The 24,914-nt window shown below is 44.5% G+C and overlaps 1 protein-coding gene across 1 annotated transcript in view; it reads right to left on the bottom strand.

The window, feature by feature from the left end:
- USPL1 (ubiquitin specific peptidase like 1) overlaps positions 1-23,875 on the bottom strand; it is a 36,088-nt gene extending 12,213 nt beyond the window's left edge. Inside the window, exons 1-6 of the mRNA XM_056109879.1 lie at positions 23,739-23,875; positions 19,830-19,995; positions 19,202-19,330; positions 10,367-10,988; positions 9,057-9,170; positions 4,518-4,647 (exon numbers count right to left, since the gene is read on the bottom strand). Coding sequence (XP_055965854.1) covers positions 4,518-4,647; positions 9,057-9,170; positions 10,367-10,988; positions 19,202-19,330; positions 19,830-19,928 — 1,094 coding nt within the window. The 5' untranslated portion in view covers positions 19,929-19,995; positions 23,739-23,875. The remainder of the gene's footprint in view (positions 1-4,517; positions 4,648-9,056; positions 9,171-10,366; positions 10,989-19,201; positions 19,331-19,829; positions 19,996-23,738) is intronic.
- Positions 23,876-24,914: the final 1,039 nt, after the last annotated feature.

Here is a 24,914-nt window from a genome sequence, read left to right as displayed (position 1 = left end):
TGTTTATATTATTTAAAGTCCAGGTGGTAATTTTGTGGGAATAGGTTGCAATGAGCAAGGAAGTCTTAGTGGCCAAAAATCTAAGTCTGAACCGTGGCTCTGGCCACTCTCTGGTGTCTGGTTTCGACCTTCTAGGTCCAGTTCTCTCCCTGGCCGATGAAGAATGATCAGAGCGTCTACAAGTATCAATGACAACAGACTTAGAAGCTGGTATTTCCGTTCTCATACTCCTTCAATCACCAGCACGCTGAACATCCACTGAAAGTGAGACACCAACACTTCCTCTGTTCTAGTACTTTCAAGTGATCTGCTAAAAAGGAAATGTTTGCTAGTTTTGCTGGTAGAATTCCATAGATTTTTTAAAAGCTCAGTTTTGACTCTTCTTAACTGGGTCCCTGAGTAACTAACAAACACAGGGCCCAGGGCAGCTGCGAGGTGGCAGGCAGCACAGACACCATGACCAGTCTTCACAACCACATAGAGAGCAGGGACAGGGCCTGGGAGGCGCAAATTTCTTAAAAAAAAAAAAGGGGGGGGGTACGCCAGCAGGTCAATCTGTACCTGTGATGCGAGTGCACCAGCAGCCTGATGGTGCCTTCAGACTTCCAGATACTCCAAAACTGCTCCTGTGCCTTTGGCCAGACCCCAACAACTTATGGCCAAGTTTACCAAGAAAGTAAGCGGCCAAAATCTAGGTATATGGGAGACACACCCACAAACCACCTCTGGCTCAGCTATATAACTGGAGGCAAGGTCGCTCTGGTTCCTGATCCAACTGCTTAACGGCCACGATCCCAGAGACAAATCTCGGAACCCAGCAGCTTTTGGCAGAAATGTGTCTAAACCCCGCAATAGGTTACTGTCACGAGGCCACCCCAGGGGGGAAAGGGTGCTGTCCTGCTGCCTGCTCCCCCTTGATGGCTTGGTGGCCGTCATCCTCCAGAGGCCACTGGACAGTCAGGTTTGGGCCCGCTGTGACAAGACACGTGGGGGGGGGTGGGGTCATGGGATGGGGGTGGAGCCGGCCCCTTCCTCTCTGCCCCAACGAGATCCCAAGTCACCACCCACGAATGGCCTCTCTGGCTCCTGATCAAGCTACTTGACAGCCACAATCCCAGAGACACAGAAACAAATCTCAAAATGCAATGGCTTTTGGCAGAAATGCATCTGGTCCCTGCAGTAGGTTACCGGTGCTGTGCCACCCAGGTGGGAATACGTTTCATGCCTTGCCCTGTTCCCTCTGGCGGCCCAGTGGCTGCCATCCTCCAGAGGCAGAAATCCCTCCAGATTTAATTGTTAAAATTTCGGAATTTCAAAATCATGCGGCTGCTACTGCAGCCACGTGACATCATGTGTTATTCATAACCAGCAACAGAAAACAACTTGTCTACTGTTGCCTTTTTGGCAGATCTGAGTGTTGGGATAAAATCCCAAAAAATAATGGTGGGTCTGGTGTCGAAATATTGAATGTAATCAAAGTAGAGAGTAATGTGAAAATCATCTGCCCCACAGGTACGGGGAGGGTGTGGGACTGGGGGTATACTGGGGTTTTTGGTGGTAGAAAATGGGCACTGGTGAAGGGACAGGTGTTGTTTCATTGTATGACCAAGACTTAAACCCAAAAGCTACTCTCACGGTGATTCAATAAATAAAATTATATAAAAAAGGGAAAAAAAATAAGGTGGAGTTCATGCCCAATTCAATCAGCCTAACCAATGGCTGAATAAATAGCAATACTCCTAAAAAAAAAAAAGCTCCAAAAAACCACCCATGTAGATCATGAATCTCCAAGTGATATTTCCCTCTCATATTTATTACATCTTATAACTAACAACTCCAGATTTTCTAATGTGTAGTTGGTGAGTATGAGGAAAAAAGGGCAAAGGATTATCTCCTTTATTGTTACTTGAAGAAATGAGAAAGCCAGGTTGGTAATTTCACAACTAACTGCCAGCCAACAACACTCTCAGATACAGATTAAGTGAGGTTTATCATTTCTGATGAGAACTTTCTCTCCTTAGCTCTTAACTTTGTTGTTCTTAAAGGTCATGGCTGGTGATGATAAGGGAACTAGGAGGTAGGCTGAGGATTGAACCCAGGTCAGCTGAGTGCAAGACAAGCACCTTACCTGCTGTACTCTCTCTCTCAGAACAAACAACTTGCATGCAATCATAAAACTCCCTGACCAGCCAAAGCTATTCAGAGAAAAAAGATGACAAAAAGAAGAGATACTGCAATTTTTGATTTAAAATTATACTATAGAGCAAGAGATCAATATAGATTGGTCGTAGAAAAAAGACATATTCTCAGACCAATGGCATGGAACAGAGCACCCAGAAATAAAGTTTCAGGTTTACAGACAGTTTATCTCTGACAAAGGAGCTTAGTGCATGAAGTTGAGCAAGGAAAGCCTCCTCAACAGATGGCGGCTCTTCAATCTCGAGGGAGGGGAGGGCACGGGGGAGGATCCACCTCATATGCCTTACACGAATGTCAACTGAAAGTGGAGGGAAGACCTGGAGATTAGACCAGAGCCCAAAAAATATGCCGAGGAAAAATGTAGGCAGAATGCTTCGGGGCAGGGACCTCTGAGACATTGCTCATGATTTGATTCCACTGGCTGAAATAAAACCAGAAATATACAAATGGACAAATTCAACGTATAACAAATTAAGTTTTTGCTTGACAACAGGACCTCGGGCTAAACCCAAAAGGCACCCTACCAAATGAGAGAAAACATAAGCACACACACATTAAGTAAAGGGCTAATATACAATATATATTCAAAATATATCAAGTATGCACACAGCTCAGAAACAAAAATGCTAATAGTAACCCCACCCAAAAAGGCTGAGAGTCGACACTTCAACAAGGATGACATACAAACAACCAGTAAGAGTGTATGAAAACGTGTTCACTGGCACTTGGTACTGAGATGCAAATTAGCAGAATAATAATGAGACATTTTCCCCCCTTTTTTCTTTAAGTTTCTGGATTGTAACTTAATGCTCAGGGATTACTGCTTAAGGCTTACTACTGGTTCTGTGCTCAGGGATCATTCTTTGGGAGCTATATAGGGTGCCAGGGATTGAATCCAGGTAGGATGCAGGCAAGTGCCCTACCCGCATGATATGCAGTTTTATCTTGCTTTAAGAATGGCTTATTTATAAAGGACTGGGTACAGTCAGCATTAATGAGGATATATGTGAAGAAATTCACTGTTGGAATGTTTGGAAACAAAACTGAGTTTCCAAATAACCCACCAATACCCCACACAAAACTAGCCCCGTGTGCAATAGTCTGAACACAGAAACAACCCAAAGCCCAGATCAATATATGTCATATATGCATTTATACATACACATCCATACATATATATATGTACACAGTGGAATACTATATAGCCAGAAGAAAAGATCAAATCACATCTGGACAGAGATGAATAGAACAGAGGTGCCATGAATTGGAGGGGTTTAGGGGGATGATGCGGGAGACTAAAAGTGACACAAAGACACCAGTAACAGGTCTTGGACACTTTGAAGGTGAGGTGTGAGCTAACCGTTGTCTATCAAAATCCCAAGCACCAACATTTCTGTAAGCATGGGACCCCAACTATAATTATCGGAACAAATGGGGTGGTCTGCTAAGAAGAAGGGATGAGGTCAAGAGGACCTCGGACACTGGAGGAGGGACACTGGGATCAGCTCACTGTATGCCTGAAACTCTTATCATTCGCAGCAATATTGTAAATCATAGTGCCCAAATAAAAGTGTGTGTGTGTGTGTGTGTGTGTGTGTGAGTGTGTGTGTGTATGGTCAACAGGGACCCCCAAAACCAAAGCCTAATTCCCCCCTTCATTATACTGTATGTGTACAGAAACTATTGCATCTGCAACTTCTCCAAATTATCCATTTCAGGGTCATGTCTATCAATTATGACCCATCTAATCCTCACCTAGATGAACAGGGAAGTGGAAGGCGTGGCTGGGACAGCTCACATGTAGGAGGATGCTGGTTGTGGCTGGTTTTTCAAGAGACTAGGGGAAGGAATGGGAAAGCATTAAGTTACCTCTAAGAGATTCTGCCCAACTCCAGGAGCCAAAGGTCAGTTCCATAATTAAAAACATAACAAAATAGAAACCCTAGTTAAGAACACAGGAGTAAACAAAACAGGCCCTTTCAAGGAATTCAGAGATATTCTTAGTGAATACAGATGAGTGGAGAAAAGTATGCAACTATTACCAACGCCCCAGTTTTCCCACTGAAGAACTAAAGAAAACACCTACTAGTAATCTATCAGGCAATGGGTTTTAACAATTCTAGTTTCAAGAAAGTGAGCAAACGGCAGCTTCAAGTGCATTAATTTTTCCTTTAAAGCATAATGGTAACAGGGTGGGAGATTTTTAACAGGAGTAAGAAGTTAGAGAGTGCACTGCTACCATGACAAGAATTTTCATTCAAATCTTATAATTCAAAATCATCTTTGACAGAATCTGTTTTAACAACAGAAAAACCAACCTGTTTTGATATTTGTGGCCACACTGTGAACATTCAAAGTTCCAAGAAAAAGAATACTTGAAGAGGTTTTCCACCTGGGGCTCCATTTTTAAAAGCAGGGGAAATGCAAACACGGGGCTTTCCATATCACCTTCAAAGAGGAAAGGGACGGACAATTAGTGCTCACAGTTAAGCAAGAAGTACAACTATGTTACAACCATCCTCACTATATTCACAGTATGAACATACGTAAGTTTGCACATGTACTGATGACAGAGCAGTGAGTTAATGATAGTTGGACAAGGGAAAGGTTCAACTTTTAATGCACATTTCCAAAAATGTCTATCATAAAGATTTTGTTATTGGGGCTGGAGAAACTATACAGTGAGCAGGGCACTTGCCTTGCATGGCCAATCTGGGTACAATTCCGGCACGTGGTTCCCCAAGCACTACCAGAAGTGACCCCGGAGCAGAGCCAGGAATCAGCCCTGTGCATTACCAGCAAAATCCCGGCCCTACATGTATGTGCAACACCATACATATAAAGTGTTTACTATAATAAGGTTTACAATTAGTTATCAGCCTTTGAATGCCTACTCTATCACTATTAATTTAAAAAGAAATTCACATTTTGTAATGTCAACAGAGTATCTTTATGTAGTTCACAATGAATCAAAATATCATGAAATAACTTCAAAAACACAATTAAGTTATATGATTACAGCTAATTCTGGGCAATTTATGTAGTTTCTACATTGATCTTATTTTTATTTTGATAGATTTTGATGGAAATTAAGTACAAAGTATGCTACTTACTAGAGAACATGTAAAACCAATGCATAATTTTAATTTCCTTAACTTCCTGCTTCAATTATTTAAATGGTTCCTTTTCCCCTAGTACCTTAAGCCCAACTCCCCACCCTTAGTGACTCCAACCCAATGATCTAATTTCCCTATTTTCTTCTCTAAAGCACCTTCATTTGCCAAGATAAGACATTTTTCATCAACTCTTTGTTGTCTAGCAATTCAATTCAACTGAAGCTCCTCTGTTAACTGGCCAACTTCGTCTTTGGGGGGCCTTGCTCAGGGCTTACTCCTGACTCTGCACTAGGGATCACCCCTGGAGGGTTTGGGGGACCATATAGGGTGCTGGGGATCAAGTCACAGTCAGCAGTGTGCAAGGTAAATACCCTAATTTGCTGCACAATCTCTCCAGCTCGCCTTTGGCTATATTTTTTATCAGGCCATTGTTTTCTTTTTTAACTGGTGCCTAAAAATTCTTTGTAAGATATTGCAGACATTATTCTTTATTTATTCTGATGCTGGGGATCAAACAGAAGATTTCAGAAATATGGAAATACATTCTACTGATCGGCTAGACCCAGGTCCTTAATTCTGCTACATCTTTATCCACTAATTTTAAAGGGTTTTTTTTTTTGGCCTTTTTGGGCCACACCCGCAATGCTCAGGGGTCACTCCTGGCTCTGCACTGAGGAATTACTCCTGGCGCTGCTTGGGGGACCATATGGGATGTCGGGGATAGAACCCCGGCAAACGCAAGGCAAACGCCCTACCCGCTGTGCTATCGCTCTGGCTCTTAATTTTAAAGTTTTAATGTATTCCTAATCATCAATCTTTAAAAAGCAAATCCTTCCTACTCTGAGCAACAGAATGTTCACCTATTATTTTCTTCCTAAGTCTTACAGCTCTGCGTTTCATGTTTAGCAGGGACCCAACTTCTTCTCCATGAGAATCCACTTCTTTTCAGATCTCACTTATCTATGTCACACTTTTCAGCGGCATGAGGTAAGCAAAAGAAGAGGACTTGACGCTTTTTACTGGAGGGTCTTTATTTTCAGGTTTTGGGGGACCACACCTGGAGGTATTCTGGGGCAATTCCTGGCTCAGTGCTCAGGAGTCACACCAGGCAGTGCTCTGGGAACCAGGTATTACCAGGGGAAATTTGGGGTCAGCCCAGTGCATGGTGAACACCTTAACCCCTGAGCTATATCCTGGGCGAAGAATGGTCAGTCTACTGTCAACTGATTAAATATAATCAAAGACTAGACACTACTCTAACTTAACAAAAGTAAACACGGAAACATTATCTTTACCTTAAAAATAATAATTAAAAAAATAGAAATAAAAACACTGAAGAACATCCAACAGAAGACAGTAACTGCTGTCATGGGGAAAGAATGACAGACTTTAAAGAGTAGACCAAGGGCTTTCAGTTATATTTCTAGTACTTTTCATTTTTATGGGGTGTATGGGGAAGGGTGTGAGGGTATTAGGTGGGGAGCATGGCCCCATGTTCAAGGCTTGTCCAGCTACTGTTCAGAATCCACGAGGGTCACCGTGAATTTAGGGACCAAGGGTCACCATGAATTTAGGGGCCGAAGGCAGAGACGCGCTGACAAGGGGCCAAGGATCAGATTTCAGGCCTCCAATGTGCTTAGACACAGGCTTGGAACACTTGTGCCATGTATCCCCCGCTCAGAAAATGTGCCATTTCTTTAATTCTGGAGAGGAAGTGCAAAGAGGGTAGTTCATAATGCACTTTTAAAAAATAATGAGACTGTTAAAATGTTTAACCACCATTAAGGGTCAAGAGATTCTACTTCTTAATATTTTTAAATATAGTTAAAAAATAGTTAATATTCAGGATGATGATGCATGCACTGTTAAGATTTTTAAACTGATTTATGTAGCTGAAATCAGATGTCAGCCAGATTTTAAATTCTAACATGGTACTGCTGAACGAGTAGCAAAAACACAAACAGTAGAGGGATTCTGTTTTAATTTTTGCATTTTATGCTCGTTCAACTGTTATCCCTTCACAAAATAACTTAAGAACCTCTTCACTATTGCCCTGAAAACCAGACCCAAGGTGGCAGTGGAGAAAAATGCAACCAAATTCCACATATAATATCTGGGATGAGAAGCGAGGCGTCTCAGACTGATGGAGAAAGCCATTCTTTAACTTGATCTGGAATCATAACAGGGATTCTAAACGAAACCCTTTGGGTTACTCCAGGAGAGAGCTAATATTGACAAAAGATACCAACATGGGATTCCTTCAATCTATTCTCCAGTGACCTACTGATACGGGTCCTCTGACATGAATATTCTCCCGACAACAGACCAGTGGTTAAGCATCAATGGCTCACCATAATCTCAGAACCAAAATTTTCTAGGACAATAGGTAACGGCTCTGTTTTTAAGTTCTGAAGTATAGTAATGGTTATGCCACCGTATCTAAAATAGGTGTAAAAAAAGGAAGAACACACATTCCATCTGAGACCCTCACACCCAATTAAGAATTCTAACAGTCCTTTAGACTTTTAGAAGTCAATGTCAGAGATTTGGCACATGGAAAATCAGAATATGGATTTTTACTCCTTAAGAATAGAGTAGGGGCTGGAGCAATAGCACAGCAGGTACGGCGTTTGCCTTGCACGCAGCTGACCGGAGTTTGATTCCCAGCATCCCATATGGGCCCCTGAACACTGCCAGCGTAATTCCTGAGGGAAAAGCCAGGAGTAACCCCTGTGCATCACCGAGTGTGACCCAAAAAGAGGCATAAAAAAAAAAAGAGTAAATTTATATTTGTAGTTTATCTGAAAACTAACACAAATGACACAAAACAACTCAGGGACCAAACTGTGGGACAAAGTTATACACAAAAGACACTGCCTATAAGTAGAGCATCTGGGGTCTGATGAAATAAATGTCACTCAGAGAAAAAAAAAAAAACGAAGGATATGGGTAATTTACTAACAGGGGAATCCTGCTACTACAACATCATATTAATGTAAGAATAAAGAAGAAGAAGAAAAAACCTCACTCCAAAAACAAAACGTACTGGCACCCTTCTACAATGACAAAATATCTGGGAAGACTGGAGATTCTGTTTTCCACTCTACTCCCAGAAGCCCACTGCCTACAAGTTGACAAGATCAAGAATTTGTTCCAGGGACTGGAGTGATAGTATAGCAGGTAAGGCATCTGCCTTGTATGCAGCTGACCCAGGTTTGATCCCTAGCACCCCATATGGTCCCGAGTTATCCTGGAGCACAGAGCCAGAAGTAAGCGCTGAGCACTACCAGGTGTGGCCTCCAAACAGAAAAACCGGGGGGGGGGAGAACTATTAAGGTCTAACTCCCATTCCTGAGATTCTTATTTATTGGACCCTTGGATCCTTAATAGTAGTTTTTACTCTTAAATTCCTTAGGGCACTTTTTATAATACAGTCAAGGCTGGAAATCCTGGGTAAAAGGTCTAGAGAGACACATTAAGAAAGCATAAACTCCCACAAGCACATTTACTGGGTTCTGAGATCTGTACTCACTTTCCAGGGTATAAAACACAGGTTGCATATCGATATAGAAAAACTGACCACCAACAAGTAACGTAACCAGTGGAGGACTGCAAACTCAAATGACCCAGATTCTCTCTCTCAAGAACCTCTCCATACAAAGTAAAAAGAGTACTGTATTTCTTATGCTGCAAGGATTTATGGGAAATGAGCGATATAATTAAACCACACAAGTTACTTACCTAATGTGCATCTAAGCTGAGGTTGAAGTCTAGTAAAAATGTCATCTCTGATTTCATTTAAGGAGGTCTCTATCTTTCTAAATACTTCTGAATTGAGCTTTTTACACTCTCCACCTAAAATTAAAATATAGGGCATTATCAATTTCTCATCAAATCTGTTTTTCACAGAAAAATAAAGACATTGCTAAGTATCAAAGTTCGCCAGTCAATAATTCTTATCAGTTAAGTAGCAAAACTTTGCAAAGAATATTAAAGAATACAACATTTTATTCACGCCTCCTCCAATCTCTGTGGCACACCATATACTCCCTCGATACGAGTTTACACTGTGAACTTCCTTCTTCCTGGATAAAATCTTAGTGAAAGCCTTTCTCATTCAAATAACCACAGGATTAGGAAAAGAGCAAAGCCTTCATAGATGGCACTGCTCAAACAGCTGACATTTTCTCTTAGAACACATGATTCTAACTTATGTTTGAGACATCAAGTAATGTAATTCCACTTGGGAACACATTATTATCGAACCTGGGTAGATCACAGGAGCTGATGAATCTGTTAACAAACCTTAACAAGGCTGTGATTATTTGCTAATATTTTAGTTTCTATTTTTGTTTATAAACGTCGTTTCCTCCTGTTGTTTTTTAAGAAGGGTGTAGAGGAGTCTCCTCATGACAAAGCATTTATACAGTTCCACATCCTGCTTCTTCATTAGAACCACTAGGCTTGGGGTAGAGAGAAGGGGTAAGGTGGTAAGGTGCTTGCTTTGCATGTGGCCAACCCCAGTTCAATCCTGTCCATTGCAGGGTCCCCAGGGGCAGACCCAGAACAAGCTTGGCACAGAGCTGAAAAGGGTCCCCCAAACAGAAACAACTCCAGGCTCCTACCTCAAACACTCCAAAGGAACCAGTTTACTTAATCACTCACTCCCCAACTACTCCCCCCCCCGCCCCAAGTATTAATACTACCACAATAAACGTCTCTGTTGACTTGTAGTTACTTCTGTATTCTTCTTTACAGAAACTAAAACTCTTAAAGCTGACCTTGGTGAGTTCCATAAAGACCACCAAGGCACAGGCAGCGGAGACATAACCACAACATCTGCTCTCTATGCTTCTGGGTTTTCAGAGACAGCCGCTGGGAAAACGTTGCTGCAAGTAGCGTCCTCAAGCGCCAGGACATTAGCCCTGGGTGTTGAGTCCCAGGTTTTGACTTAAAACACAGGCTATTAATGGCACCCAACTTCCCAACATGCTTTGAGAGGAGATTTCACATGACCCTGGCCTAGAGGACAATCAAATACCGGCACCTACCTGTAGCTGGGTCGAGCCGAGAGCTGTGCAGCAGCTTATTGGCTTCTCTGAATCTTGCAAACAACCTCCGGAACACGGATTCCTCCTGGGCACATAGGTCTAGCACTTTGTTTTTGAGCACTTGCAAATGCACCAATGCTGAGAGTATGCAGTCTAACCAACAGAGAGCGTAAGCATTCTCCCACTGCACATACGAAGTCTGGGCCACCACGGTGCCCTCTGAGGACGGTTCAGGCTGAGATGCACAGCCTTCATTCCGAGGGGATGTCTCTCCAGGTCCAGAGACACTGACCCTGGGCGGGGCTCCGTCCACAGCCACCTCCACAAGGTCAGTTTCCAAAATCTCAGTTTGCGCCTTATCAGTCGTTTTAAAGGAATTCTGCTGAGGATGGGCCTGTAAACTTGGTGAGGCTCTGGCATACACTTCTCCACTCTGTACGTCCTTCAAAGCGTGTTCATCATCAGTTTGGTGTTTTGTCTTTTTGGAATTTGCTGAAAGAACCAAATCTTGACAGTTGGTTTCCAAGACTTTTCTTTTCTGAGGCTTATTTGGAGTGTGACAATCATCCAAATCAGGAGAAATTAAGTTCTGAAGTGATTTAAAGCCCAAAGGGTAGATGCACTAGAAAAAAAGTGATAAAAACTACAAGCTCAAGTATGACTTTACAATTTCTAAGTCATAAAATTATGTATAAAATTTTAGCACCACTTGACGTGAGAGGGCATAACATTATCGATTTAAATTTGAATGAACAAGGAATAAACCATTTTAGTAAAATAAGGGGGGGGGGAATCCCAAAAGAATCGTACTAATTTGAATTACACTAGGGAAAAAGTTAAGAAGGAAAACACATTTTTTTCTTTAATAAAATACCTAATGTTGAGCAGATTTAAATCTTTATAATTTTTTTTGGTCACCCCCCCACTCCCCAAGTGCTAGGGATTGACCCAAGGGCCTCAGCCAAGCAAGGGACATGTTCAGGCAATAAGCTACCTCCTCAATCTAAAGAGTGCAACAGTTGAAACTGTTTAAACTGAGTTGGGGGGAAATAAAAGAACTAAGGTAACATTAAAAATCAGGACCAGCAGCCAGAGCTGGGAGGGCACTTGCCTTGCACGTGGCTGACCCGAGTTGGATCCCCATCACCCCACACAGTCCCCATGTACACCAGGAGTGATTCCTGAGTGCAGAGCCAAGAGTAATCCATGAGCATTGCTGGGCATGGTCTCAAAACAAATTTGGGTCAGGAAGGTGGCGCAGGCCCCAGGGCCCATGCCCTGCAAGGACAGGCCCTCTATCATGTGGTAGGAGCTGGCACTGGTGATCCCCGGCAGAGCAGGGCACAAGCAGCACATCCCTTGGACCTAGCACTGACCCATCGAGCCTGACTGGCTGAGGATCACTAGGAGCAGCCTCAGGCACCCCGACCACTGGCCGGGAGGTCTAGCTCCTTCCCCAAAATAGAAAAAACAAACAAACAAACAAAAAAACACCATTTTTTTGGCGGGGGGTGGGGGTGAAAGGTATGGGGGGTTACGACAGCAACGGGCCATGCTCAGGACATACTGCTGACTCTGCTCAGGGATCATTCTTGGAGGGGCTTAGGAGACCACTGGCAGTGCCTGGGTTTAAACCAGGGTCACAGACACGCTAGGCAAATACATTAGGAAAGTCTTTTTGAGTTTTATGGGGTCAGAGCAATGGCTCAAAGGGTTGGAGTACATGCTTTGCATGGGTAGCCCCAGGTACAATCTCCAGTGCCATATGGTTCACCCAAAAGCAAGATGTATGGAATAATTTCAATATTACCAAATTTTGAAATTAGAATATTAATTTGAGGGCATATTAACTTTACATTCTTACTGTATCCAAGAGTCAAAATGACTCAATTTTAATGACTTAAACTTAATCAAACCTCAGGTACAATAAAACAATTTCACTGTAATTTGTCTTATGTGAACATGAGTAAAATATTTTACAAAAATCTCCACACCACCTGTCCTCACTGAAAATGTAATATCACCAACACAGTGTGGCAGACTGCTACATGTTGTATGAACCAAAACACCACATCCCAGGTATTCACCCGCAATCTCCTGCCTTTTTATAAAAGTTTGGGTCTATCCGCTTAACTGAAATGGATGAATGGGTAAGAAAATGTCAACACAGTCTCATTCAGAATTGAGAGGAAACCCTGTTCCATGCAAAAATATGGAGAGCCTGAGGACAGCGCGTAAACATTAAATTCAAAGACCCTAATAAAAAGATACCCTGTAATCTCTTTTATATGAGGTATTACGGTCCTCACATTTACACAGATAGAAGCAGATCCTGGGTTATTAGGGGCTGGGTGTGGAAGCACAAAGGAAGATGGCTAATGGTGAAGAAGTTCAGTTCTGAAAGATAAAATGTCCTAGGACTCTCACGCAACACTGGGAATAAATACACCTAACGATTTTGATTGGGGAAACAGAATTACCATTTCAAAATGGTAAAGAAAGTACACTTTCATTATTTTTCTGCAATTAAAATTTAGAACAGTAGTACGGTGGGCGGGCTGGAGCCACAGCACAGTGGGCAGGGGGTTTGCCTTAGATGAGGCAGACCCGGGTTCGATTCCTCCACCCCTCTCCAAGAGCCCGGCAAGCTACCGAAAAGTATCTCATCCGCACGGCAAAGCCTGGCAAGCTACCTGTGACGTGTTCGATATGCCAAAAACAGTAACAAGTCTCACAATTTGTTGTGAGATGTTACTGGTGTCCACTCGAGCAAACTGATGAACAACGGAAGGACAGTGCTATAGTGCACAGTACAATAGGCAGGGCGCATGCCCTGCATACACAGTTGACCCAGGTTCCATCTCTAGAACTGCAAACTCTTGGCAGAGGTTTCCCTGCACGAGGGGCACGTGCCCCTCGCCTGCCTTCCGCAAGCCCGTCCAAGCCATCCTCAACCATAATGCCTTCGCCCTGACTATCCCCTTATGTAAATGAATGCTTTCAGATCTGCCAGGCTATATGGGTCAGGACCTCCAATACCAAACACATATGTCTCTGCCCTCTCAACCTTTGCCCTAAGCCCTGCTTTCAGTTTTTTATCTTTTTATACCTGACTTTAAAAGTTTCTATTTCAGTTTCAGTGAACACATATCATTAAAATAAAATCTTTCAGCCAGTCTTCCCAAAGAGACAAAGCACTGACACACAAAGCATTAATTTTTTTAGTCTAGTCCAACCAACTAGGAGAACTTAAAAAAAAAATAGTTCTGGGTGGGAAAAATCTAACACGAGGGACTGGAGAGATAGTACAGGGAGTAGGGCACTAGGCTGGCATGTCGCCAACCTGGGTTAGACCCCCAGCATCCCATACTGTCCCCTAAGCAGAGCCTGGAGTGATTCCTAAGGCAAAGCCAGGAGTAAATCCTGAGCACTGCCAAGTGTGAGCCCCCCGCCTCCCCAAATAATCTACCACCAATTTTCAGAGCACTTTTAACAATCATATTCCCTTGAGTAAGGAATAAGAAAACATAACACAGGGTTGGAGTGACAGCACAGAGGGGAGGCGTTTGCCTTACAGCGGCCGACCCACCAACTCAGATTCAATTCCTCCACCCCTCGGAGAGCCCAGCAAGCTATTAAGAGTATCTCGCCTGCAGGGCAAAGCCTGGCAAGCTACCCATGATGTATCTGATATGCCAAACACAGTAACAAGTGTCACAATGGAGACATTACTGGGACTGCTAAGTAAATTGATGAACAATGGGGGGACAGTGAGAGGACAGTGACCACAGTATCTTATATTTGGATAAACATATATAAGGTGCGGTCAAAGACAAATTATTAAAATGTTCTTTTTAAAAATGAAGAAAAAAAATAAAATACAGCTCAGTGCTTGGGGTTGCTCCTGGCAGTCCTCACGGACCATTCGGCACTGGGGACTAAACCAGGCCTCTGCATGCAAAGCAAGCATACCATCAGGAGGCAGGTCAACGTAAATACACGATCCAAGAAGGGGCTCATCACATGATTCTTTTGTGATTCATCACTGAAAACACAATGTTCACTGGACTGCAATTTTTACAGTAAAACTCCCAGAAAGTAATAATTTAGTTAACTTAAATAATTTGATTCAGATGAGCCAAAGGTATTGGCGAAGCTTAGCTCTAAGGCCAGATGAATAGTTCAGCCTTTGTGAGAGATTTAGTGTGTTGTAATTACCTAATCCTACTGTTATAGTATAAAGGTGGCTATATACAATATGGTTGACTGTTACAGAGACATTACAATAAAGTTCTATTTATAGACATTTCACCTGTATTTATAGATTAAGATTAGAATATTTTCTAAAAATTAAATCATTAATGGCAGAGTCTCCTGCCCCTGCACCTGGCTGTCCTCACCGGGGCCCCTTGGAGGGGAGTGGGTTGAGTTTCCCTCCCCACCCCGACCAGGGCTCCGGCAGCCAAAGACCTCCAGAACCAGCCACCACCATGCTGAGACCACTCTCCACACGCATGAAGGTACCGGCAGAGGAACAAAGGCATATTGGTCCCGGGGCTGAGATCTCCAAGCCTGTTCGGATCGGGGCTGAGCATCCTCCACCCAGATCCTCCAAATTCTAGTAGGCGGGGGTCACACCCACCAACTGGCCCCCTGGCGCCGTGTAATCCCATCAACGGCCAAGACCCAGAGACTATAAAACCCAGCTCCATTTTATTATCTCATTCTTACTTTGGACATCCTGGCAGGCTACCAAATGTAACCTGCCCACACGGCAGAGTCTGGCAAACTCCCCGTGGCGTGCCCAATATGCCAACTACCAGTAACAATGACGGGTCTCATTCTCCTAACCCTGAAAGAGTCTTGAATATGGCACTTTTTAAAAAATCTCAGGGCTAGGACGAAGAAGACGTTACTGGGGCCTGCTTGAGGCAATCGACGAACAACAGGATGGTCATGATTGTGATCAAAATCATTAATATGCAAAATTTTTTATTTGCAAAGTATGTACTTCAAAATACTTCAAAATTCTTAGTTATATGTATTTTCCATCCCTAAAGTGCTTCAAAACCTGAAATTAATCACATGTCTAACCTTAACATCTGAAATCTATGCCTTGAGGCCAGAACTATCTCCATTCTAGTAGCACAGTCCTCCCATTGTTCACAGATTCGCTGGAGTGGGCCCTGTAACATCTCCATTGTGAGACTTGTCACTGTGTTTGGCATATCAAATATGTGACAGGTAGCTTGCCAGGCTCTCCGAGAGGGGCGGAGGAATCGAACCTGGGTCAGCCAGGCTGGCCGCATGCAAGGCAAACGCCCTACTGCTGTGCTATTGCTACAGCCCTAGTAGTCCATGATTAAAGAAATCTCCTAAACTCTATGGGGATACTTTCCCCTTGAATCAGCATGGTTCAATTTTTCTCTAATGTTCATAATTCTGGGGCTGGAGCAACAGCACAGTGGTAGGGCGTTTGCCTTGTGCGCAGCCAGCCCGGCTGAGCCAGGTTCGATTCCTCCGCCCCTCTCGGAGAGCCCGGCAAGCTACCGAGAGTATCTCGCCCTCACAGCAAAGCCTGGCAAGCTACCCGTGACGTATTCGATATACCAAACACAGTGACAACTGTCACAATGGAAATGTTACTGGGCCTGCTCGAGCACATTGATGAACAACGGCAGGACAGTGACAGTTCATAATTCCACAACTTTACTTTGAATTAATCAGTAAACTCTATATAGTACAGTAACGGTCTACAACAGATCAACTTTCATTCTCTAAAATCAAGCTCTCCTTGAACAAAAGCCCCTCTCTCCTCTGCTTCAAGGACATCCCGCCAGCAAATCTATTTCTTCTAAGGCTGTTCTCAGGGCTTACTGCTGGCTCTGAGCTCAGGAATCACTCCCGGTGGGCTAGGAGACCAGCGTACTGGGAACTGATCCTCCGCCAGCTGCATGCCTTCCCACTACACTACTGCTACAACCTTCCTTCAGCCAACTCTGTGACTTTCTTTTTCCTATCTTTAGTGGATAGTCAGAATAGAAACTAGATGTTATTTTTTCCCAATTTGAAAGAAATTAAAGCCCTTTTCTTTTCAGATACCACATTATAGTCATACTTAGTTACTGTACTCCCACTTTCCATCACCCTGTCCAATCCAGCTCTTACCAGCTACTACTTTGCCAAAATTATGTCATATTCAAGATCTCCAAGGATCCCCACAACACATTACTATACCTTGCCTCTTTTGTTACATGCTTCCACTTTGTAGGATAACACTGGTTTGTTCTTTCTCCCTGACCACAGGGAGCTTAGGTTTATCAGGTTACACCCATCACAGTGCTCCCGAGCCACTCCCATTCCTCTGTGTTTATCTTCTCTGTGCTCTCCTCCCCAACCAGTTAATCACCTTTCCCCCATAATCAGATTCTGTTAACTTTAAGATCAGATCCTTTTAAGGACACTGAACTTGTAAATTATGTCTTTTACATAGCTTACCTTAAAGCAATGTCCTTTCTGTATGGACACAGGAAGAGTTAATATCATGCTTTTGTAACTTGGGAGTTGACGGACTCCAAATAATATTTACTCCTGGGCATCTGCTTTCTTGACTCAGTTGCCCTTAGTTCCTAGCAGTCCCAAAGCAGGGTCCCGACGAGGGACTGAATGGGCCCAGGGCAAGCTGCGAGCTACCCTGGCATCAATATGGGCCAAGCCAAAGCACCATGATACTCAACTATAAGTTGAGGGCGTGATCATGGGCAAATGCTGTCATGATCCAAAAGTAATGACGAGATTAGGACCCTGCTGGGGCTAGAAGACTAAGCTGGCCTGAGGACTGCAGTCTACACACACACACACACACACACTGCGGTATAGTGAGACATCCTCAGGAAGAACCAAACCCAAGTTTATATCTCTTCCTGTGCTCATACAGAATGACACTGCTAGACATATTAGAAGTAGATTTACTAGAACTGTTTAAGGAGATTACTAGCTGAGGAAAGAAGAAAGTGACACACCCTGGATGGGATCCCGCCCTTGAGTGGCTCTCCTAGTAATCCGGAGTAATCTCTTTAGATGAGATTTTATCCTTAAGTTCATCTCCTGGAGGAGTGGTCTTACCTCTCTATGTTGATTTGTTCAACCCACCTTTGTATCACCACCCTATGTGAGTGCTATATGAACTAGGACTGTAAGAGCGGAGGCGGCAGAGTCAGATCCAGAAGCCCAAAAAAAATGAGGGAGAGAGAAGGGGGCTCGAGAGAGAAACAGGAGAGGAATCACAGGAGAATGGAGAGGAGATGGGAATAAACTACAACTGATACCAACCAGCCTGGCCTTCATCCCTCCCTTTGCCTACCCATTGCCGTTCGCCTCCCCAGGGCGGGGGAAGCAGAGACCACGGAACACAAGCGGCAGGAGAGAGAGCACATCACTGCCCTTTGGAAAACACACACAACTGGCTCCTAGGACAATGAACTCTCACCCCCGGCTTTACTATCCTTCCCCCTCTCCTGCCCCACTTCGTCTCCCCAGGGCTTTAACACAGGAGTGCCCCAGGCTGTAGTTCTTGGGTCTCTCTCCATACTTCCTACAGAAACATGAACTTAGGTAGAACTCATGGCTGCACACACTTATTTCAAATCTCAAAGCTCTCCACCGTATATTTATGCATGTATACACCGTATACATGCATAAATTCAACTGTTTATGCCACAGAGTCAGACAACAGATGTCGAAGCAGTACGGACCCGGATTAAAAAGAAAGCACAGCAGAACACTACGTGTTTAGCAAGCTTCCATATACAAGTTACATCAAGCAATTACTTTTATTAGCTATTATTTTAATTAAGTCTACAGGATAACTGGAGCCTTAACTACATCTATGCCCTTAATACTAACAACATAGATTAGTAACTTTTCCAGCAAGTCCTGTTATGAACAGAAAAAAAAACACCCAAAACGAAGCCTGCTCATTTTATGGTAAGAGTTAAAAACCTAACCTAGGGCAGAATGAGGTCAGAGACAATACAGTGAGTAAAGTGCTTGCCTTGTATGGCGCTGACTGGGGCCGTCCCCTATGATCCCCTGAGCACTGCCGAGAGTGATTGCTGAGTGCAGAGCCAGGAGAAATCCCTGAGCATCACCAAGTACAGTCCAAAAACAAAAACAACCCGGGCAAAAGATAGTACAGCACGTTGAGTGCTTGCTTACATTCTGCTGACCTGGATTTGATCTCTGGCATCCCATATAGTCCCAGAGCACCACCGGGGTGATTCCTGTGAATAAGCCCTAAGCAGCGCCAGGTGTGGCCCCCAAACAAACCCAAAATCCCACCCAGATCACAAGGGGCAGAGGACACAGGAGGTCTGGGTTAAGGTGCCCAGAGCACTACCAGCATCACAAACTAGGAAGGGCCCCTAAGTAGCGCCAGATACTGACCCAAATCAAAAGATCAGTAACAGAAACATATCTAGCTTAATAAATCAATTAGATCACTAGATCTGTTAAATTTTTTTTAATCACCTCAAAGTTAATAAACCAAAGGAATAAGAATTAACTACTTCATATCAACAGTCATCAGTACTTTCACAAGACAAAAAACAAACTGGGAAATGACTACATTTTCTCCTTACAATAAGGACAGTAGCAGTAAATATCTCCATGCACCACCTCAGGAAACCAGGGAGAGAGAACACGGAAAACACGGGAAAATATGTTAAATCACACACCAGGAAAATTTAGACATACTGATGACCTATGCATTAGGAAGTCAGTCTAAAAAGAACAAAACTGTTTTCAAATTTAAACACCTTAAGAACAACACTTTACCTGCAGATCCTCACATAAAAAGATAGACTCTTGAAAACTAATTCGGTAAGTCTTCAAGGCTTTTAACTTTCCTTTCTCTCGACAAGCAGGGCAATACCCATCTGATGGAACTTTAGCTGAATCATAACTCTAAAACAGAAACGAAACAGATTAAAAGACATTTCTAGATTGCATCGAATTACCAACAGGAAGCATAAAATAACCAGCAAAAAAATGGTACTATTTTAGAAGTGTTCTGGCAAGTTATTTTAAACAATAAATAAAGGAATGAACATATTTCTTTTCCAATACATCTATTATTCCAAAGAGATACTGCAGTTTTAAATGTAGAATTTTAGGTGTTAAGAACAGCATCAGTTTTATTTGCAAGAAAAGAGTAATGTCAACTGCCAGGGGGAAAACACATATTTCAAATTTGTATAAGAATAAGCCTAAGTCTTATTTATTTTTAATATATCAAAAAAACACAAAGAAGTAAACACATTAAAACAATTCTTTCGCCATTACTGTAAGATTTCCGTGGAAGACAGTTTTTTTTAGAAGTTAATTGATAAAATTGAATTTAAGTCTCACATATAGGAGGAAAAGACCTCAACTTTGCACTGAGGCAAAAAATAAGTTCACTAACTTTTCCCAAATACCCCACCATGTGGAGTGAAGATTTCCCTATATCAGTCCCTGGTCCAATCACAGGCAAACCATTTCCAATCTTCTGGGAATCCATCATTCCGAGTCATTGGCTAATTTATGTCACTTGAAACATGTCAATATCACTAAGGATTTTTCAATGAACCCTGAAAAAAAAAAGGTCAATAGACAATAAATAATCCCATTTAAGAAAGCCATGCTACTTTATACAAGTTTATATAAAAAGCACAGTTTTATGTCCTAGATAAACATTCTAAAATTATAATATCGTAAACAACAAAAATGTATAAAATTACCATATCCATGAGAGGAAAAGCAGAGACAGGCAATAGGAGCAGTTTCCATAGTTGATTTATTTCTTAAAATCTCATCAAAACTTTTAACAGAGGCGACTTTTAAAGCAAACTATATTAGCCAGAATTTTGGAGATCTATTTTTAAGTCTATATACCATTTGAAACAAAAATGTCAACATTTTACCTAAAAGATTCTTCTAAAATGCCCTATTCATTTGAACACTTGGCAGGGGCAAAAGGGCTACCCTATTACTATCAATTTCAACTACCAAGGATTTATTATCAACTGTGAATAGATAAAGCTACTTTTTCAAAGCTGCCAAAGAAGATCTTACTCTGTATCAAGTACAGTAGTTGTCCTTATTGTGGGAAGAAGGCTACACATTCTAGACACACAGTGAATGTGAGCCTACTGATTATACCAAACCCGATAGATACTGTGTACTGACACAAACAAAGCGATACACAAACTTATAAATTTAACTGATAATTAAGGCACAGGAACAGATGAGGACCCAGTAATAAAAAAGAATCCCAAAGATACACTGCGATGAAATTTACAAGGACATGCCCACTCTCTAGCACTCTCTCCACCCTCCCCCTTCTCTCTGGCTCCCTCTTTCTTCAGCTTCCCCTCTGTTCCCTCAAAATCTCTAAGAATACATTTGTTCCGACTACAATAAAAGGTAACCAAAACCAGGACAGAGCTACTATAAATGCTGGCACCAGAATAAAATACATGTGATGTCCAAGTACAAATTACATATTCATAAGCCGTTCTTAGTAAAGTCCCTTGGAGAGGGGGTAAAAACCCACATTCAATCCGATCCCGAGAATGATGTTTAGGTCATCTTGAAGAGCAGGTGTGACAGGAGACCTTTAAGCTGAGGAAACACTCAACTATCTACTGTAAAATGATCTCAAGCTCCAATCGTCTCAAATCTAAGAATCACTGGTTCTATGATACCCATCCCTGGGAAACTGAAGCAGCTTAATTACTTTAAAAAACAAGGAGCAATTTCAAAACTTTCTCCAGGAAGTTCTCCATACACGTTTTCCAATTCTCGATGGCCTAAGCCAGGTGTCGCAACCACAGCAGGACACTTCGGCCCAGGTGAGGGCTGTGTGGCCAGTGTTTGCAGGCACTGCTCGGCAGACCTCCTGGCTCAATGTCAACAGCATTCACAGGTCACTGTGACAACTAAAAATGACCCAAGAAGTGGTCAAATGTCCCATGCAAAATCACCCCTGAGCACAATGTGAAAATAAGCCTGGAGCTAATTGTTTTTATTTTTAATTGGTTCAGAAAAAATGACAATCAATTCTAGTTGGCTGGCTCTATTTGTTATCTCCTTGCAAAAATGGAGCTCTGGAGAAAAGAGGCACTTTTATGGTTCCAGAGTAGCGAAAAGCACAGGTTTTACACCTGGAGATCTAGGTTCAGACATTTACTGTCAAAAGGATCAGGCTAAGAATTCAACACTGTAATAGATGTAAAATGCTCTGCAATTTTACAATGCATTTCCAGTGCAAAGAATCTTGCAATTTTACATGCAATTATGATAGGTTTATGAGGCAGTGACCTTCCAATTCACTATGTAAAAAACGATGCAACAAACCTTGTAGAATAATCTACAAAATAAAAATCGGAAGAATGTATGTCCTAAGTGAATTGTTTTTGATAAAAATTTACATCTGTGGGACGGAGCAGTAACAGCAGGTATGGCATATGTCTTGTACTGGGCCAACATGCAGTCAACACCCAATCCCCAATCCCCAGGCCCACCAGGAATGATCCCTAAGTGCAGAGGCAGGAGTAAGCCCTCAGCACTGGCAGGATGCGGCCCATCTGCAAACAAAAATTTCCATCTGCCTAAGAGTTCTTGAAAATTTTCCCAGCAGGTCTCATCTCAATTTAAAGCCAGTCTTCCTGTCAGCTCAGCTGATCCGACTACCCAAAACTTCAAAAGGAAAGGCAGGTAGCTGGTGGAAGAAATCCTGAGTCCAAAAAAAAAAAAAAAAAAAGCCCCAAACAAAATTCACTGCAGAAAACAAACAAAAACCCAACACCCAGACCAGTGATGCAGCTCCTGAGCATGTGCTCTGGTTTCCACAGCTCATTATAAACATTATTTCTTAAACGGAGGTAGGGTGCAGTCATTCTGACATCTGTATCACAAACTTTAACATTACTGTAACAACCAAAACAGAATTATTAAAAATAAAATGCCATGGACTAGAACAATAGAACAGGGAGGGCATTTGCCTTGCAAGCCTGGGTTTGATCGCCCCAGCATCCCATCTGGTCTCCTGAGCACTGCCGGGAATAATTCCCTAGTGCAGAGCAGGAGTAACCCCTGAGCATCACAGGGTGTGACCCCAAAAGCAAAATAAATAAAGCACTTATTTAAAAAATAAAATAAAATGCCGGAGAGACCCATTCAGGTCTTCAAATACAATTCACAAACCCTGTTTTGCATAGTCCCTAAATGTCTCATCCTCTTCCTCCAAAAGAACCTGTTCCTTCCCTTGAATTTTAGCTAGACTGCGGTCTCTCCCTTCTTCCAAGCACAAATTGTAGCAGGGAAAACTAAAGGAATTCTCTCCTCTTATTTCCCTCTTCTTCCAGCCCTTGTCACCAAGTCCCGCAAACAGTTCCTGGGGAGCTCAAATCCTCCCCCACCTCCCCGCGCTCTTCCCCACACCTGCACCTCCTCGCTGCTGAAAAGGCTGCCCCAGCAAACTAGTCCGAGTCCCGTCACCGCTCGCAGCTTCAAACCATCTAGGAATCAACGGCTTGAGGGCAGGAAAGTGCAAAGAGCTCTGATGGCCTGAAGCTTGGAAGTTCCAAGGCCTCAAACTCACTGCACGGTCCACCAGGCTCGCCAGCCCCTGCGACTGCACTGCACCCCCCACCCCCTCCCCCAGGAGCTTCCTTCCCGCGGTCCCCGTTTCATTCATCTCGGAGCCACTGCTGCTATCCTAGAAGCTCGAACGGCAACTACTAGCCCAGAAGGGACCCAGTGGCACAGCAGGGGCGGCGAAGTCCCGCCTTGGCAATGGCGAAAGCCACATAACTGAGGTTCATTCAGTCCCACGTGCAAAAAAAAAAAAAACCACCTGGGAAACCGCAAATAGCTGTTGCGACAGGCGCTTACCTTCGGACACCAAGGGGGCTTAGCAAGCTAACTGTCCAAAGTGAGGCTGCAAATGCTTCGAAGCCGAGCTTTAGGGTGCAATAAGTGGGTAGCAAAGGCCCCAACCCCACGGCCGTCGGGAAACCGAGAGCCCCAACCTTGCAACCTTGCAAGCCCACGGAGGCGCGGGATGCCCGCGCCACCTCCCCGCTCCCTAGGAGGAAAGCGGGCGGTGGGGACCCACAGAACTCTGGTTTCTCTTCAGCGCTGACCTCCGAGCCCACACGGAGACGCAACAAGACGTCGGTCCTGCGAGCAGCAGCCCTTCCCGCCCGGACCCGGTGCCAGCCCCTTCCCTCCCACTTGAGCGCGCAGACCCTCCCTCGAGGTCACCCCGACACTCGCCCCCAGTCCGGACGCCGGGCCGGGAAGCAAACGAACTTCTCCCCGCCCTTACCTGCTCGGGGCACTCGCTTTCCGCGCGCCGGGCCGGCCCGAACTCCCGTTCCAGCTTGAGCTCCGCGCACCAGCCTGCGTGCAACGTCCAACACACGTTCCCCGCCACCCGCTCCTCCCCCACCGGCGCCCGGGCCGGGAGAGCAGCTTCCGGCCGGAGTCCGCGGCCAAAGGGTTCCCCTTCCTGCCCCGCGCCGGGTCCGAAAGGCGACACGCCGCGGCGGGGACCGCAAAGCCGGGAGCACTTCCGGCCGGCGCCCCCACCCTCCCCTCCCCCGCCAGCCCCGGGCTGGCGCAGGCGCAGTCACGCCCGCGGCGCCCGCCCTCGGGGAGTGGCGGCGTCGGGAGGCGGCGTTTCTGGAAGCTGCTGGAAACCGCTCGCGGGGCGGAGGTGACGCCGGCGGCCGGAGGGGCGGGGGTGGGGCGTGATTAAAACTAGTGCGCGGCCCGGCTGCGGAGGGATTACGCCCGGGAGAGACGGCGGACGCCTCCCCGGGCCCACTAAGGAGCCGGCGGGCTGGGCCGGGCCGCTGGGCACAGCCAGGGGGTCCCCGGGCCGGGCGAGGATGCTCTGGGGCATCTGGGCGCGCGCGCCCCGGGGGCACCCACGGCGGTATCTGTTCGCAAAGCACCGCGGGAACCGCGTTTGGGAAGCCCGAGGGTCTCCCCGGCCGGGCGCGGTCCGCTCTGGTCTTGTCCTTGGGCCCCTCCCGCAGCTGGCACGGGTGCTGGGGGCGGGGTCCAGGGCCACGGGACCCCGCGCGGGAGCCGCGTGTCTGCTGCCCCCAGGGCTCCGCTGGGGATGGACGAGGGGGTGCGCCCCCCGAGGCCGCCCCCGGATCTCGGGCCACTCTGACTCAGTGTCCCAGAACGAACATTGGTGGCTTGTGACCACTGCCTGACCGAGTTACCCGCGTTGGCATTTCGGACTAGGGTGTATTTTTTGTTTGTTTGTTTGTCTTTTAATAGTCCCGAGCGATTCTAGTCTGGAGTAATGCTGGTGATGTTGATGGGGTGGACAAAGGAGAGGAGATGCCAAGAAATGGTTCAGTGAGGATTTTCGTTTTCACTTCGACTGAACGCAGATGGGCCAAGGGAAATTCAACAGGGAGTTCGTTTTTGTTTTCCTCTCGGCTCAGAAACAGGCTTTTTTTTTTTTTTGCTTACCTTTTTTTTT

The sequence above is a fragment of the Sorex fumeus genome, unplaced genomic scaffold, assembly GCF_029834395.1.
Source record: "Sorex fumeus unplaced genomic scaffold, SorFum_2.1 ptg000008l, whole genome shotgun sequence".
In the NCBI taxonomy this organism is placed as follows: Eukaryota; Metazoa; Chordata; class Mammalia; order Eulipotyphla; family Soricidae; genus Sorex; species Sorex fumeus.
This window is presented reverse-complemented; position numbering and strand designations above follow the sequence as displayed.